At 42.7% G+C, this 17312-nt stretch overlaps 1 protein-coding gene across 9 annotated transcripts in view; it reads left to right on the top strand.

Moving 5' to 3' along the window:
• The window catches only part of SEMA6A (semaphorin 6A), a 132664-nt gene that overhangs the window by 72411 nt on the left and 42941 nt on the right, over window positions 1–17312 (top strand). For all 9 annotated transcript variants that reach the window (XM_066274138.1, XM_066274135.1, XM_066274130.1 and 6 more), the window contains 7 exons: window positions 3196–3256; window positions 4550–4612; window positions 5316–5417; window positions 10848–10938; window positions 14546–14665; window positions 15330–15418; window positions 16298–16515. In XM_066274138.1, the coding sequence (XP_066130235.1) occupies window positions 3196–3256; window positions 4550–4612; window positions 5316–5417; window positions 10848–10938; window positions 14546–14665; window positions 15330–15418; window positions 16298–16515 (744 nt within the window). The remainder of the gene's footprint in view (window positions 1–3195; window positions 3257–4549; window positions 4613–5315; window positions 5418–10847; window positions 10939–14545; window positions 14666–15329; window positions 15419–16297; window positions 16516–17312) is intronic.

Below are 17312 nucleotides of genomic sequence, written 5' to 3'. Positions count from 1 at the left end.
ATTAGCTCCTTCCTAAATATCATTTTTTGTTTTCCTAAATGTAGCAGGGCTGGAAAACTACATTTGTACCCAATTATGTAAAGGCTGTTCAAAACAAACGGTTAAACACTGAATCTGTGAGAAATAAATAGGCTGACGCAAGAATCTTCTATGAAGTGTTCACTTTGCAGTGGCATCTGTAGGGGAAAGCGTGGTGTGCCCGACCACCCTCATGCCCAATGAGCCAGCATGGATGCGGACTGCAGGTCCGGGCTGGAACCTGAGTCAGGAGCATTGATACAGTAGTGACCATTATGCCAGCTTGTTAAAACCAAGTTTCAGCCTAACCCCTATGCCAAGAAAAGTAGAAAGAAGAAATGGAAGGAGGAAAAAAAAAGAGAAACACATTCAATTTTTTTAAAACTATAAAACAGACTCGCCTTTTGTTAGAGGTACACTGTGTAATTCCCCAGAATGGACAAGCTGCTTTTCCCTCTGGGTGCAGCCACTTCTCTTCAATACACAGCCCCTGGACAGACTCCTGAAGGAGTTCCATGGCTGCCATACTTAGGCTTCCTCCTCTCACTTTAATTTCACATTTCCCATCATTGCTCCGAGAGATCCAGGTTCCTAGGCAGCAAGTAACACGATTAGAGTTAAATCCTTCCCCCAGGCTCAAGCCATGGCAACACGATTTTGTGGTGCTTCCTGGAGGGCGGAAGAGGAAGTCCTAGGATTAAGTCAGTGTTCCCAGGATGCAGTCACCAGTGGTTGGGTAGTTGGGAATCACCCCTGACCCTGGTCTGTCTCTGTTTGCTGGGCAATGTGATCTTTTGGATATTGAAAAAAGATTGTCGTTGTCCAAAATGAGATTTCATTTAGAGATTGTCACTTTTAGGCTCCCCTGTTCTTCCAGACAGTTGGTGTCAGCAATCCGAAGTCCCATCCAGAACCCCGGGACTGAGTGAGGCTTGATGGCAAGAACCCCTTTCAATTCTGCTTTATTATTATCCATTTTGTAAATTCTTTTTCCCTCCTTTAATCTCTAAACTGCTAATTAACATAAACAGACCATGCCAGAAAGGGGCAATCCAGGAGCTTTCTGAGGAATTGCCAATGCATAGTAATCAGCTGTTAATTTACAATTCATATATTCAGCTCCTACTTAAAGGTTTGAGGGGAGGCAGGGCAAGGAAAACCTGGAGTCATCTCACACCTGATACCAAAGTCATAGGCAATTCCATTCCAATAATGAGCCTGACCCTCCGCACTACCAATGAAGTCAAACAAGGAATGCAGTAAATTAAACAACGTAATAAAGAAATGCAATAAAACTGCCTTGAAATTAAAGGGCAGGGCAATTCTGGCACCCTGCTAAAGTCTAAAGAACTTCCCAATTCAGCAGTTTACAAAACAGGCTCCCCATTCTCCCCCTCACCACACTTGCTTACACACACACACAATCTCTCTCTCTCTCTCTCTCTCTCTCTCTCTCTCTTACACACACACTCACACACACGTACACACAGGTCCACAATGGGCAAGGAAATTTTCTAAGCCAACTGCCTTGCCCTCTCCTTTTATTTCCACATGAGAGAGCTTGTTTTTATTTTTATTTATATCTACTGTACCTTTCCTAAAAGTGGAAGCAAAGAGATTTCAAAAAAAATTGTGGGGTGGGGATTGAAGTAAATCCTGATAGATATCTCTTTTCTTTCCCTTTTCTTCCCCCTCCCCCTCACTTTTTCTTTAAGTAATGAGGGCCTTGGAAGTCTGCTTGGGAGCCTGAAGGTCTTGGTTTAAAGCTGTGGGTAATTTTCCAGCCCCAGGACTTCCTGCATTTTAGAAAAAGTCAATGTTATTTCAAAGGAAAACGAGCTGTTTTGCTTTCCCTCGCTAGTCCCTCATCTCCCCAGTTGAGTGTAGTTCTTTTCTTTTCTTTTCTTTCTTCTGAATTCCAGACAAAAACGCCCTTGTACTCAGCTCAAACAGAAGGGGATTTTTAAATATAGCCCCACACCTGAGCTGCTGATTCTATTTCTCCCCTTCCAAGGAGAGATTGGCAGCAAGTCTCAAAGACAGCCAAATTCTCGGCAAAACAGGAAGGTGAACAGAAGCAAGAAATGTAAACTTTAGCTCACGTCCATTTTAGACCTTAATTGACCGTCATTGTGTGAAGAACAGGGTGGCTTCTGGAAATAATTTTACCTTTATCATTGTCCATCTTGTCAATCACATCACCAAAGCCAAGGCGGAGAGACGGAGATGAAGATTAGCTTTTTGTTAACCCCCTTGGTGAACAGATGTGGCACACTGAATAGCATGTGCCTGGCACACGGATTTGAAGATACTGAAATGTGAACCCATCTGTGTTCCAGTTTAGGGGCCAATTTAACTTTCATAGTCTTCTCTCCTGAACTATATTGTTATACAGATAATATATATATATATATATATATATATATATATATATATATATACAGTAGTACCTTGAGATACGAACAGACCAACATACGAATTTTTTTTAAGATAAGAGCTGTGACTCGGTCCGTATTTTTGTTCGAGATCCGAGCGAAATTTCAAAATACAAGTCATGATTTTGGAAGCTGCCACTAGTTGGCGCATTGGTGCATGGGTCCAGTATCAGCAGTTTGAGATACGAGTTGACTGACCTACGAGCTCGGTTACAGAATGAATTGAATTTGTATCTCAAGGTATCACTGTAGTTCTGATATGAGAGAGAATACAGGAAAGTTTTCATAATAGTTGTCCCATACAGCAAGATGCCACCAGATTGCCTGACCTGTGGTGACACAGTGGATAAAGTGTCGACTTGGAATGCTGAGGTCAAGGGTTTAAAACCCTGGATTTGCCCAGTCAAGGCACATATGGGAGTTGATGCTTCCTGTTCTTCCCCCCTTACCCCCTCTCTCTCTCTCTCTCTCTCTCTCTCTCTCTCTCTCTCTCTCTCCTCTCTAAAATGAATAAATTTTAAAAATTTAATTAAAAATGCCACCAGGTCAAAAGGTGCCAAATGTGATCCAGAGGCACCTCATGCAGACTAAACTCTTCCCTTTTACTTCCATGTGGATGTCTTGTTTTTAATAGCATGGATATGGATTTATTTATCCTGAATTGGATACATACTCATTCAGGAGAAAATGAACTGTCTTGATTCTTATGTTTGACATTGTATTAATTTTTCTTTGTTTCTAGGGACCATATTTATACTGTTGATATAGACACATCACACAGAGAAGAAATTTATTGTAGCAAAGTAAGTAGTTTTAAAACCATCTTTCTGAAATGAAGGACCTTAGGGTAGTTCTTGAAAAGAATTTTTATTTTATTTTATTTTTATTTTTTAAGAGAGAGGAGGGGAGCTAGAGAGACGGACTCACACCTGTACCCCAACTGGGATCCACCCAGCAACCCCCATCTGGGGCTGATGCTCAAATTAATGGAGCTATTCTCAATGCCCAGGGCCTAAACTTGAACCAACTGAGCCACTGGCTGCGGGAAGGGAAGAGGGCAAAAAGAGGGTGAGGGAGAGGAAGAGAAGCAGATGGTCGCTTTTCTTAAGTGCCCTGACTAGGAACTGAACCGGGGATGTCCATACACCAGACCAATGCTCTATCCACTGAGTCAACTGGCCAGGGCCAAAGAATTTGTATTTTAAATGCAATTGATTGAGATGACATGGCCAATAATAATTTAGAACATTTTGTGAAATCTTAATTTGGGGGTAAGTTAATACATGTTCAGAAACAGTTATACATGTCATATTTTATTCATCGAATATGTGAACACTTACACTTTGGAGCCTTAGGTAATTCCTACATTCCTGCAATAAAATATTGCCATGTTTGTTCAGGAAAATATCAGTTTTCATATGTAAAATTTTGTTCCACAAGTGTTTAAATGTTATGTTTCCATGTCTTGCAGTATTAAGTTTGATTTGACTGTTGTGGCTCAGGAATTTGATCGTTATCATTTCAGACAGACCTAAAATATATTGTGGGCTCCCCTGATATCTCCACACGGAGGTATTTTACATAGTAAATAAAATCTGCCGTACAAGTAGACAATCCCTTTAGTCCATGAATTTACATGGAGTATAACCTGAATTAAATCTTTGTCCACCTAAAGTGAATGTCTTCTTTATTTTTAGGAAAATGACTTCCACATTTTAAGGGAAAAGCCTGCTTTATGAAAATTGATTTATCCACTGAAAGGAAAGGGCAGCAACAGCATGTATGTTATCGAAATGAGCACAGTTTAGCAAGTTAATTTGGGTGAAATTTCCACAGTTGTTTATTCTTCCTTTTTCTTCATCTTTATCTCAAAGAGAAGATGATGTTGTAGCTTAACATTCATTAAGTGAGTTCAAAATTAAATGAACATTTCCATCTTTAATCTTTTGTTATGGCGAATTAATCATGGAGAAAGGGTGTGGAAAGCTTTCAATAAATATATGTTCAGCCTCTAGTCTCCCCAAGGGAACTCTTACTTCAAAAATCAAATGCAACAATCTCTGAGCTCTAATTGATTTCTTTCTTGATCCCTGCAGAAACTGACATGGAAATCTAGACAGGCTGATGTAGACACATGCAGAATGAAGGGAAAACATAAGGTAGGCAATTTTCATTTCTCCCGCAACTGCCACTTCGGGTTAAGGTTTTGACTGTTATCTCCAGCCATAGACCGTGATGTGGAATGGATCAGGCTAGTCCCTTTCCCCCCAGTAACTGCTTTTTCCATCAACTCACTGAAGGCTTTAATTTGCAGAAATAGTTTGCTTTTAATGTGATGAAACACCACGACAGCTGCTAGGGCTGCCTCGTGAACTACTTAGGGGCACTAGGGAATACGGACACAAAGCTGGCTGGCCTGACTCCTCTAAGTGCACTCTCTAGCAGCCCACCTCACAGTGCAAAGCCCTCGGGGACTCTGCAGAAGAGCTCAGAAAAGGCTGCTGCAGACAGACACGGGTTTGTGCCTTTGGTCGCAGAACAACATAAAAAACACACTTCAGCCCGGAGCCCTGTACATCAAGAAACCCTACGGCCTCTGGCATTAGAATTCATATGACAGGAGGCTTGCTTTCCTTTTATAACATAAACACAGACTTTGTGCCATGTTGTTATTTACTGTTCTAAAGATGACTATTGTTGTCATTGACATCTTTCGGTATACTTCTGAAGGAGCTCAAACTTTTAACAGAGGAGCTTCTCGGCCACCATCCTTTTAACCTGTCGGCAGACCATGGTACACAGTGGAGAATGGGTTTCTGTGCTGAAGGGACTGGATACAAAAGCGTTTGAATTATTTTTCAGGATGAGTGTCACAACTTTATTAAAGTTATTCTAAAGAAAAACGATGATACTTTGTTTGTCTGTGGAACTAATGCCTTCAACCCTTCCTGCAGAAACTATAAGGTAAGTGTGACTTTGTTGGAACCAGTTGTCCTGGAGGGATTTCATAATTCACTGTGATTGTACCTGCAGCAACCCAAGAGGGGTAATTCAACACCACCTGGGTACTCTCACTTGTTTAACTTAATGTACTGCTCCACATGGGGGATCCTGAGCAAGCCTCTAAGCTTCCTGTTGGTTCAGGCTTGATTGACACGTCTTTACAGAGCCTAGCCAGCAAAGTCAGTTTCTGTAAGACCCTATTCTTTATTGGTCAGAACACCAGCGTGCCATGTGGATGTCCTCTCTCTTCCTTTTTCTTTCTCCCTCCCACCTCTTTGAGCACAGAAACACACTTACACGTATGTATTGTGATTCCTGTTTTCAAAGGTATCTCAAAAGCAGGCCACCGAAATGGAGGCTTTCCTCCAGGTAAGATTTTCAAGAACAGAGACATGCACACTGCTCACCAAAATGAGGGGATCGGGGAACATGCAGCCACTCCAGTGCTTTCAGCCTTTTGGATAGTGCATTTTCACCAATGAAATAAAAGTTGGTTTTGCATCTCATTTGCATAATCAAACAACTTTCTTTGACGTGTCATTTGCTTTTCTGATGTTCTTGTTTAATAAAAAAAATTAAATGCTTCTTTTTTTTTATCACTTCATATTTTGAAATATCCTCTAATTTTGGTGAGCAGTATAATTCCTTTCGGCACTGCATTTACTTAACCACGGCCTTACCTCACTTGGCCTCCGTGCCAGGGGAACGGACGAACTCTGAAAGGGTTAATAAATCTGGTCAGTTCTGACGCAGCTGAGCAGAGGCACTGCTGAAGCAGCGGGAGCTGGCCGCTGCAGTGATCTGTGGTCTTGGCCCCTCAGTTGCTAGCTCTCCCTGTCCCTTCTGTCCGCCACAGTCTTTCATCCAGCAAACATGTACCGAGTTTCTCCCAAGGCCAGGCACTGAAGTCATAAAGACGGATAGGTCTCCATCCTTAGGGAAGCCAGACAGGAAGAAGAAACCACAATCCAAAGGGTTGCTGCCATGGCAACACAGTGTACAGCATTACAGAAGTCCACAGAGAAGTACTTAGCCTGAGATGAGAAGTCAGGGATAGTTCCAGAAAGAGGCGGATGACCCCTCTCTTCAAACATCCCCCCCTGATGTTCTCACATAGTACACAAATACTTTCAGCCTAGAAGAAACCCATCAGCTCTGTGAGTACAAGGACCCACACCTTTGATTGCCCAGAACCTGGCACGGCACCTCCAGAACAGGTGCTCAGTTCATTTCTGTGAGATAGTGAATGAGATCATGCCTAACCTTCTTCTTAAAAAAGTAGAAGTTAGCCAAATGCAGGGAGAAGGGCAGTCCAGGCAGTGGGGACAGCATGAGCAAAGGCATGGAGTAAAAGCAGTCTATTGAGTTTGAAAACCCTTCATTTGGCTCTGGAGTGCTGAACTGTGAAGTGACAAGTGATAACAGAAAAGAGGCTGGAGGGGTAGGTGGCCCCACAGGTGAAAAGAGGGGAAAAGACTCAGGAAATACTTAAGTGACAAAAATATCCGTGGGTTTCAAGAATCAATAAGAAGCACGAGAGGGAGAAGTTAAGAATGACCACTAGGCTCTCTCTAGGGTGAGAGCACAGAAGGGCTGCCAGCAGTGCAGACAGGTTGAGCTGGGCAGTGAGAAAAATGGGGGTCCGGTCTTGTGCATCATGAGTATGCAGAGCGCTGCAGGTGGCCATGCCTCTGACACGTGAACAGCGATATCTAACAAGGAGAGTGATGGCTAAGCCTTGATTTAGGGGGAGACATGGGGAGGACTAAACATTTGGGTTTTACCAGCAGAGAGTGAAACCCTGTGGTGTGAAGAATGAGAAAAGATAACAGAACCAGGGGGTCACCAGCTTTCTCTCTGACTGCTTTAAGAGACCCTGTGCCTTAGCAGAGACAGACATCAAAGAGAGAGTCTGTTTCACCCTAATGCTCATCTTCAATCTTGGGCTTGGACATGGGCAGCAGCTGAGCCAGCGATAGGGTGAGGTAAGGAACTTGCAAAATGTAAGGGCACCAAAAAAATTCAGTTTTCAAGACAAATGCTATTATTTTTAATGCTGTATTTTTAAAAACCTAAATTAATGCAAAAAAAATACTGTCATAAAATATCAAAATTTTAAATCATGACAGGATCCAAGCAGTTTCTAATAAAGGCAGCCAGGCCAGTCAACATTTACTCCAGCCAGTAACAGCACACAGCTGAAGGTTCGACTTTAATTCCACCACTTAATATTCCACTGCTGCCTGTCATTGTTTAGGATTCATTAAGATGAATGCTTCTAACAAATCCCAATAAATTCCCTAGCTGGAAAGCTATCTTTTATGACAAATGACAGGTTTTGTTGGCACTGTGATACACAGGCCACAAGTGATCTCACTCATTCTTCCCGCTCATGCTCCATTCCCCACGATGCCTCACCCGTGGCGGTCCCGTCACCTCTCACTTGTTCCGGCCTCGCCTGCTGAGACACGATCCAGGAGCACGAGCCTCTCAGAAACCAGATAAGATGCCCTCCCTGCACGGTCCCCATCTGTATGCCTAGCACGGTGAAAGGTCGTGAGACCCTTCGGCATTGCTCAGAAAAGTAGGCTCAAGGCACAGCAGAACTTTGCTGTCGATATGGGACATGTCATATCTGATTCAGAGAGAATGGACAGCCTGTCTCTGAAGCACTTTTTATCAAGAGGTCAAGACCAAAGATTCAAAGCAAGAACAGTGAACATTCTTCCACCAAAAACCCCAAGCCCCACAGTGTAGAAGCATCAAGTTCATTAGACTAACTTGAAACAGGAGGGTGAGCAATTTTTTGGTCTCTGACTCTGCTCCATGCCCTCCCTTATTTATATAATTTGTATAACAAAAGAGGCTGAATGTATTAGGAAGATTATGGCCCCCAAAGAAGCTAACCTGGGGTATTCTGAAGGCTACCCACAGTAACTCTAAAACTATACTCCATACTTTTTCCATCCGGTCTCTAAACCTCTTGAACTTTTGCAAAAGTCAGGCTGGTTCTTAGTATAACTGTCTATCCGCTATGAAGACTTCATTCCCCAGGGGCTGCTGTCACATCTGAGACTCGATGAGTAATGCAAAGATTAGTTCTTACCTGATGAAAAGAGGATTTCACCATGGCCTTGTTTCATCTCTGCACTGTCCAAACTCACAAACTAACATATTAATTCTTCACTGCCTCCTGCCTTTGACTAGCTATGCTAAGGCCACTATTTTAGGAGTAGGTACGTTGAAACACCTTCCCCTTGTACATGTTTCCAGGATTTAGAGTTTGGTGCTTGGGAGAAGGGCATTTCCATCACACCACGGGTGTGCTCAGCATCAGTTCTGAATACTCACCGCCAGACCCATAGACAGCAAAATCTGGCACAGTTCAACAGGAAGGTCCCATTGGAATAAAATATCAGAAAAAGACTTTCATAATAATGTGCTGGGGAAAAGAGCACATTTGTTTTAAAGAATGTAATGATGTAGAGGAGTTTATTTCAGGGACTGCATAGTTCTGAGATTTAAATGCTAGGAAGATCCCATGTGTAAGGAAGAAGACCAGAGGTAGAAGCTTGCACCACTGAACTACTGATCAACATAGGCCAGCTGCTGACTAATGTTAGTGGCTGACCAATAGAGGGTCATATCCTGCTCGCATCACAGTCGAATGTTGGTCAATGACAGAGGTTTTGTTCTATGAGGTTACTCAGGCCAAGCTCCTTCCTGCTCATATCTGTGCATCTCCTAGGGTCTTGGAATCGTTCACTGTGTCCTCTGTGTCTCAGGGGAGGGTGAGAAAGGAGAATAAGAGCAGAGGACCCTGGAAAGTTTTTAGTGGCAAGAGCTAGTGGTGGTGCAAAGCGTTACACTAGCATTCCATTGACCAGGATGTGATCACACCTAACCACAAGGTGATAAATGTAGTTTAGTGTGATATAGAGAAAAGAAATGGAATTTGATTAATAGCTAGCAAGGCTTTGCCACAGCTGCAGATGCCTGTAGGGCCAGGCAGGTATGGAGGAGTGAAGCAAGTAGATGTGAAGCAAGCAAGATGTTGATACATTCTGTGGGTGAAGGGGCCTTGGTACTGGATACCACAGTGCTTGAAGAAATGGACAAGGGTGTCCATTACTCAACAATAGCTGGTTGCTGCCACTTGGGTAAGAAGGGCCAGAACTGACTTTCTCACTTGAACAAGAGAAGAAATCCAGGTTTTCATGTGCAAACTCTCTGTTTTAAAAAAGGGCCATTTCTTTCTTTGCCTGACCTGTGGTGGCGCAGTGGATAAAGCATTGACCTGGAAATGCTGAGGTCACCGGTTCGAAACCCTGGGCTTGCCTGGTCAAGGCACATATGGGAGTTGATGCTTCCAGCTCCTCCCCCTTCTCTCTCTCTCTGTCTCTCCTCTCTCTCTCTCTCTCTCTCTCTCTCTCCCTCTCCCTCCCTCCCTCTCTCTGTCTCTCTCTCTAAAATGAATAAATAAATAAAAAAAATTTTTAAATAAATAATAAAAATAAAAAGGGCCATTTCTTCTTTTCTTTCTTTCTTTCTTTCTTTCTTTCTTTTCTTTTTTCTTTCTTTCTTTCTTTCTTTCTTTTTGTTTCTCTGTCTTTGACTTTTCTTTTTTAAACATACTAAGGTGATCAAACAAAACTCACTGGCAAGCCAGTGGTAACCTCTACCATACAGGAACAAGGCCTGGGTCAAGCACTGGGAGACAGAAGTCAGTAGCAGCCCCCCTCCTCACTGACCAGTGTGAGCCCTCCTCATCTGGACCTCTCTTTCTCAACAACATAGTCAGAGGTTGGGACACGTTTCTGAAGTAGGTGCAAAAGGTCACCTGAGATCTGTTTGCATCTATGTTTTTGCACCTTTGTTGATGCCACGTTGTCCTACCAGGTAACCCAAGGAAGAGTCCAGTGCCTTCTCCTGGGATTTAACCCACAAAGGCAGGACTCCTCAGGCAAAACAAAATAAAAAACTGAGGCCATTCTTTGTAGAGTTCGTGAAGCCACATAATTTGAAGAGGGTGAAGGAGGGAGACAAATAAGTTTCCCTGGTGATTGCCTCAAAAATTCCTTTTCCAAAGAGAACACACTTATTTGTAGAGGACTTTAGAAGGATATGGGAACCTACTTATTGTAATGGTTAAGAGGCACGCAGACATGCCTGAACTTCAGACTCTTATAGTTACAGAACTTTGATCAAGTGACTTAACCTGTCTTGACCTCAGTTCCCTCATTTGAAGCCAACATGCTCATTTAAGAGAGTATCTGAGGACAGTTTGCACCATGAATATGAATTACTTAGCACATGAAGGGCTTTGTAAGTATTAGTTGCTATTACTATTATTAGTTGTCCTTCCTAACAAAGTTCTATCATTTCATTTAGATGGATACTTTGGAACCTTTTGGGGATGAATTTAGTGGAATGGCCAGATGCCCTTATGATGCCAAACATGCCAACATCGCACTGTTTGCAGGTAAACAGCCTGATTTCTCATTGCATCTCCTGCCTGGTGCTGCAAGCCTGCTCTGGAGGGTTTGCCGAGTCACCGTTGTACTTTATTTCTCTGGTGAATACTGTAATTAAGAACACCTTTACCATTTGGAATTAGTATGGAAATTGTACTTTTTCTTCTTAAAAGATGTCTGTGCCACACTTATCCAGCTTTTGTGCCTTCAGAAAAGGTTAACAGCTTTGTACTGCACACGTGACATACTGGTTAGGGCCTCTTTGGTTCAAATAATAAAAAATCCTATCTCAAGTCACTGATGTAGAGTGATTACATAAGTTAAGGGTCGGTCTGACTCAACATCTCATTGATATCATCCAGGACACAAGTTCTTTTCAATTCTCTGCTCACTTTCATATCCTTCTGAGAGAAACTGGCTGCTCTCATGTCATGGAGTGCCTGCCAACCCCAATTAGGGCTATATATCTTCTTGTCCATAGAAGGGAGAAGGAAAGAGATAAAAGGAAGTTTCTGGAAGCTCTCTCAGAGAGTGAGGCTACATAATCCCAAGTGGTCAGCAAACACCTTCTCAAATATCATTGACCCGATTGGGTCACATGCCTGGTTCTAATGGAATGGTTGCAGTGGCTGACAGGACGATGCTGGTTAGCTTAGGGTGACCCATACTCCCCATCCTCACACTTTTCTTCCATTGTAAATGATATAAAGCAGCAACACATAAACCATCATTTTCAGACTGAGGTTTTTGTGGATGAATGTGTGTGTTTTAATTAGAAATTTGTGGCCCTGGCTCAGCTGTAGAGCATTGGCCTGGTGTATGGAAGTCCTGGGTTTGATTCCTAGTCAGGGCACATAGGAGAAGCAACCATCTGCTTCTCTCTCCCTCCTCCTCCCCCTTCTCTTTCTCTCTCTCCCTCCCACAGCCATAGCTCAAATGGTTCGAGCAAGTTGGCCCCGGGTGCTGAGGATGGCACCATGGCCTCAGGTGCTAAAACAGCTTGCAGAGTGATGGAGCAGTGGCCCCATATGGGCAGAACATCTCCTGGTTAGGGGGCTTGCCAGGTGCATCCTGGTCGGGGTACATGCAGGAGTCTGTCTCTCTGCCTCCCCACCTCTCAGTCAATGAAGTAAAATCAAATAAAAAAGAAATTTGTTTAGGAATTCATTGCCAGCTGTGTGTGTGGAAGGTGGGTATAGGGAAAAGAGTTAGTATAACAGGGGTTGTTAGAGTACGTAATAAAGCAGTTAGCTATAATTTCCATTATAAAAGTTAAAAACTGGCACATCCTAGCTAGATGAGGAGCTTTAGGCCTTTGATTACGAAATGACATTAACTCCTTGACTCATCCTCAATGTCATCCATTTGTGGTTCTAAATCTAGTCACAGAATGAAGAGACAGCTTGTGACACATTAAGGAAAGTCTCCTTGCCTTCCTCTGCCAAAGTGAGAGCACAGTATCACTGAAAAGCAGCATCACTGTAAGGAACACAAGGTCTTCTAAACCCATGTCAGAGTGTGTAGGAGCAAGTCCAACAGAAAGAGATGCCGGAATATACTCCTGAACGTGTAACTTCCACTGTAGCACATTTCTGACACTTGAACCTGCATTAGTTGGTACCATGGAGGATGTGGGGCTACAATGGAAAATTTAAATTTAATTATAAACTAAAAAGAAGACGTTTAGCCTAAAGTAGGAAAGGGAGAACAGGCAAAGTATGTTCTAAAGCCACCAAAAGATCCTTGCTGCAACTGAATGGTTGTCATATTATTATGAATGCCAGAATAGTGCTCTGTTTTACAAGTAAAAGTTCTGGTGAGATACCTGGTATTGACTGTAAAACAAAGAGTTCTAGACAGTGGTCAGGGAGAATGAACATGAATGAATACACACACACACAGGCACACACACCACCTTCCCCCGCTCCTCTAACCCCCGGTTATACTGTATGACCTAGGACTATGACTCTACAATAAAAAGTTGTGATTTTTGTAGATATGTTTATCAAAAGAATGTTTGTTTTCTGCAGTTCCAGTCTAACCCAGACAGTCAACAGTTACTGATATATAGCTATTAATAATGTAGATATTAAGACAGCTCTAAACTGAACCTGAACCAATTTCAATTATTTTAAGGCCAAAGATACAAACTTTTCTTAGGTATATTGGAATAAACTTTTTAAAAAACATTATGCTTTCCTACAAATGGAAGAGCTTAAAGAATACTATATTGTATATAAGCCACTCTGACATATAATTAGTGAAGATATGTAATCCATTAAAAATGAACCAAGGGCCCTGGCCGGTTGGCTCAGTGGTAGAGCGTTGGCCTGGCGAGCAGAGGTCCCGGGTTCGATTCCCAGCCAGGGCACACAGGAGAAGCGCCGATCTGCTTCTCCACCCCTCCCCCTCTCCTTCCTCTCTGTCTCTCTCTTCCCCTCCCGCAGCCGAGGCTCCATTGGAGCAAAGATGGCCCGGGCGCTGGGGATGGCTCCTTGGCCTCTGCCCCAGGCGCTAGAGTGGCTCTGGTCTCAACAGAGCGACGCCCCGGAGGGGCAGAGCATCGCCCCCTGGTGGGCAGAGCGTCGCCCCTGGTGGGCGTGCCAGGTGGATCCCGGTCGGGCGCATGCAGGATTCTGTCTGACTGTCTCTCCCTGTTTCCAGCTTCAGAAAAATACAAAAAAAAAAAAATGAACCAAGGAAGTAATTTTTTAGTTTGAACATAACTGTTGTCTGTTCCATCTATATAGATTTTGCTATTCTAGAACATCCCGTTTAATTATCTGTGTGCAGATCGTTTGCTAATCCAGGAAAAGAATAAAACTTTTTAGGAATTAATCTTTAGTCTAAGTCAGTCTTTCTTGCTTTGGATATCCCTTCAAACCTAACTCCCATAAAGCATGAATTCATAAAGAAAGCCAAATTTTAACTCATTATCACCCCTTCCCCCGTTCTCTTTGCTTTGGCATCTTGTACGTCAAAATCTTTTCAAGTTTATGCCTTTGAAAATACTGAAGTAAATCTAAGTCAGAGAGATTGGCAGGGTGTAGTGATTCTCATGACTGAGGTAAGGAGGAGCAGTGACTCTCAGGATATAAGCAGCAATTTAGTCAGCTCCTTTTTGTTTATGAACCCCCCTTTCTTAACTTCCTTTTTTAAATCCCCTCACTTGTTTAGTCTGAGGACGCCACTACCTCTATTGAACAGAAAAAGTCAGGTGATAACAGCATCTGTCTTTCCCTGGGACCCCCAGCAAATCCAACTTACCATGGTGGCGTGGCAGCAGCAGCGTCCAAGGGGCCTTGGCCTATAGATTTCAGTCAAGGACCATCTAGTCGATAGAAGCAAACATTTTCCATTTACCTGGTTCTTGGAGCTGCTGCTGCTTAGAAATTGCCGTGCGATTTAAAAATGAAAAATGCTTCCTCTCTCATGATCCCAATTTAAAATGGTTAGGAATGTGGGCCAAGTATTTTCCTAGCGACTTCTGGATTTTTCCCAGTTGTCCGATCTCATTTGCCTGATGTAGGAAAACGATCTGGGGTCTGTCTCTATTATTCCCCCTTGCCCACTGCCCTACCCCACCCCATTCACCTCTTTTCCTCTTCTGCTAAGACGGAAAACTATACTCGGCCACAGTGACTGACTTCCTTGCCATCGATGCTGTTATTTACCGGAGTCTTGGAGACAGCCCAACCCTACGGACCGTCAAGCATGATTCAAAATGGCTGAAAGGTGAACAAACAAAAGAAGAAAAAGGGGGAGGGGGGACGCATGTCTTGAGAGAGATCTGGAGTCCCAAAGGACCAGACTGCGGTTTCATTTTAGTAATGGCTTCTGATAGACAGGGAGGTGCAAATTGCATCTTTTGCCTCAACTAATTAACTGACCTCCCCTTTCCACTTCCCATGAGTTTCTGGGATATTAACAAAAGTACCAATGCCACTGCAATAGAATACATTACATTCATCTTTCCCTGCACATATGAAAAGAACTGAACATTGCATTCATAAAAGGGAGGCAGAGGATTGGAGGTGGTAGGGAACAGGAAAAAAGCTATTTGTAACCCGTGTGAGTCAGGGTGGATGAGGAGGGGTGTACAGAAACCTTCCTGTAATGTGGGCATTCCACTGTGGAAAAGAATATTACAGAGATATACAAAACTCATTTAGTCTTCATTGTTAGTTGCAACCACATCTGAGATACATAATTGTAGGCTCGAGTGTTTTCTGAAGTCACTAGCACTTGCATGTGTGAAGTCATTAGAAGTGGTTAGTGTTAATCAAATATCTAATGGCCCTACATTTTTAATTAATAACATATCATTGGTTGCAATTGATTAAAATTCTTTTAACTCTGTGTAACTGGTCCCCAGTTAAAGTTCCCAATTTGTCCACAGAACCATACTTTGTCCAAGCAGTGGATTATGGAGACTATATCTACTTCTTCTTCAGGGAAATAGCAGTGGAGTACAACACCATGGGAAAGGTAAGAGAGGAGGGTGTCTCGTTTTTGGACCAATGTTATTATAAATGACCTTGAAATAGGAACCGTAAGTCAAATGACAAGGTCATTATTTTGAGAAGATCCAAAGACTGATGGGGGTGGAACACCGTGCAGCTTCAGAGCCCTGTGGGCTTTACCAGGACAGCGACGGGGGGCAGGGAGCATCTTAAATATTTCCTTTGAAAATGCTTCTTTTGAAATCACAGCTGTTTGGTGATTTCATATACTGAGTTTCAAGTATGTCTTGAAATGTGGTTGGTTTCCAGGTATACTCAACAGCTTTCTCTTTTTAATGAGCTGCTCCACATAGAGAGAAGAGATACCTAGTATGTTTAAGCAAGCTGAATGTCTTGAATTTTATCTCTGCTGAATAAAGCAAGAGAACACTTAGGGATCGTCCATTTCAGTTATTATTACCAGAGAGTGGATCAAGGTCACTAAGTGAAAGGGCACAAATTCGATGCCAGGGTGGCTTGCACAGTTCGAGGAATTCAGAGTATGATTCAAGGCCCATAGGCAGCTAGTGAGGATGCCAGAGATGGTGCATACAAAGTATGCTTTTGTTTGAAGAAATAAAAAGCCAAGCAGTCTGTATGGAAATGAGTGTATGTGGCTGAGAGCTGATCCCCTGAAGGATTTATGGCTCCGTATTAAATGTCACAGCCATATCTTTTAAAACATGTTGTTCCAATGCTGAGGTTTTTCTTTTCTTCCTTTTTTTTTTTTTTCTGGTACTGATTTTAGAAACATGAGATTAAATTAAGTACCTTGTTGTTCTATTTTCAAAGAAAGGGAAATTCTACTGAGATCTCCTCGAAAAGTGAGTGCATTTCATCTTCCCTGTGTGTTTTTCCTCGGCAGGTAGTTTTCCCGAGAGTGGCCCAGGTCTGTAAGAACGACAGGGGAGGCTCGCAGAGAGTCCTGGAGAAACAGTGGACGTCCTTCCTGAAGGCTCGCCTCAACTGCTCAGTTCCTGGAGACTCGCATTTTTATTTCAACATACTCCAGGCGGTTACAGAGGTGATTCGTATTAATGGTCGTGATGTTGTCCTGGCAACCTTCTCCACACCTTATAACAGGTAACCATGCCCTGGCTGTGTTGACCTAATCAGTTCTTCCTGGGTTCCTTTTCCCAGGGGCCTCTTCTAATACATAAGATTCGCAACTGATGGAAAAATTGCCATTCATTATCTGTAGCTAAAAAGCACTTAACACTCCGTTTTTATCAACAAATTAACAGTCATTGATAAGCATGATTAGATTAGGATTTTAGGGAAAGCAGTAAGGTAAATTATAACAGTATCTTCTAATTATATGCCTGGCATATAAACACTATTCATATATTATTTCTCAATCCTTCCAGTAATCCTAGAAATAAACACTGTTGTCCTCTTTTTATGCCTGAGAAAACTGAACTCAATTAAAATTGTACCTGGTTCAGGTAATCAGCTTCAAACCCAAGAATGTTTCTCCTTTCTCTCCTAGGTCATATACCATTCTGTTTGACTTTTAATATTGATAACTTTTGAAGCAATAGCACTGGAAACTTATTAAAATGCTACAGAGTGAAAGTCAGGATTCAGATGAGTCCAGCTTGCATCCCACCTAAGACACACTGGCTGTCACCCCGTTAGGGCAACCTGGCTCCCAACCACAGCACCACTGTCTGACTCTGGGGGTCTCGAATGCGGACTTTTAAGTTGTCAAACCTAGAAATGCTGAGTGTCAGCCTGTTTATTCCTATTTTGGGTTTTTAAAAGCTAAGACTTTGAGCAGTGGTACCCTATGCCTGCTCCCGAAGCAGCAGGGACGTGCGGAGTTTAAAGAATAGAAGAAGGCAGGCATTTAGGTTCTCTGGTACTCAGTTCTCCCAGAC

This window comes from Saccopteryx bilineata, chromosome 4, assembly GCF_036850765.1.
Source record: "Saccopteryx bilineata isolate mSacBil1 chromosome 4, mSacBil1_pri_phased_curated, whole genome shotgun sequence".
Lineage (NCBI taxonomy): Eukaryota > Metazoa > Chordata > Mammalia > Chiroptera > Emballonuridae > Saccopteryx > Saccopteryx bilineata.
This window is presented reverse-complemented; position numbering and strand designations above follow the sequence as displayed.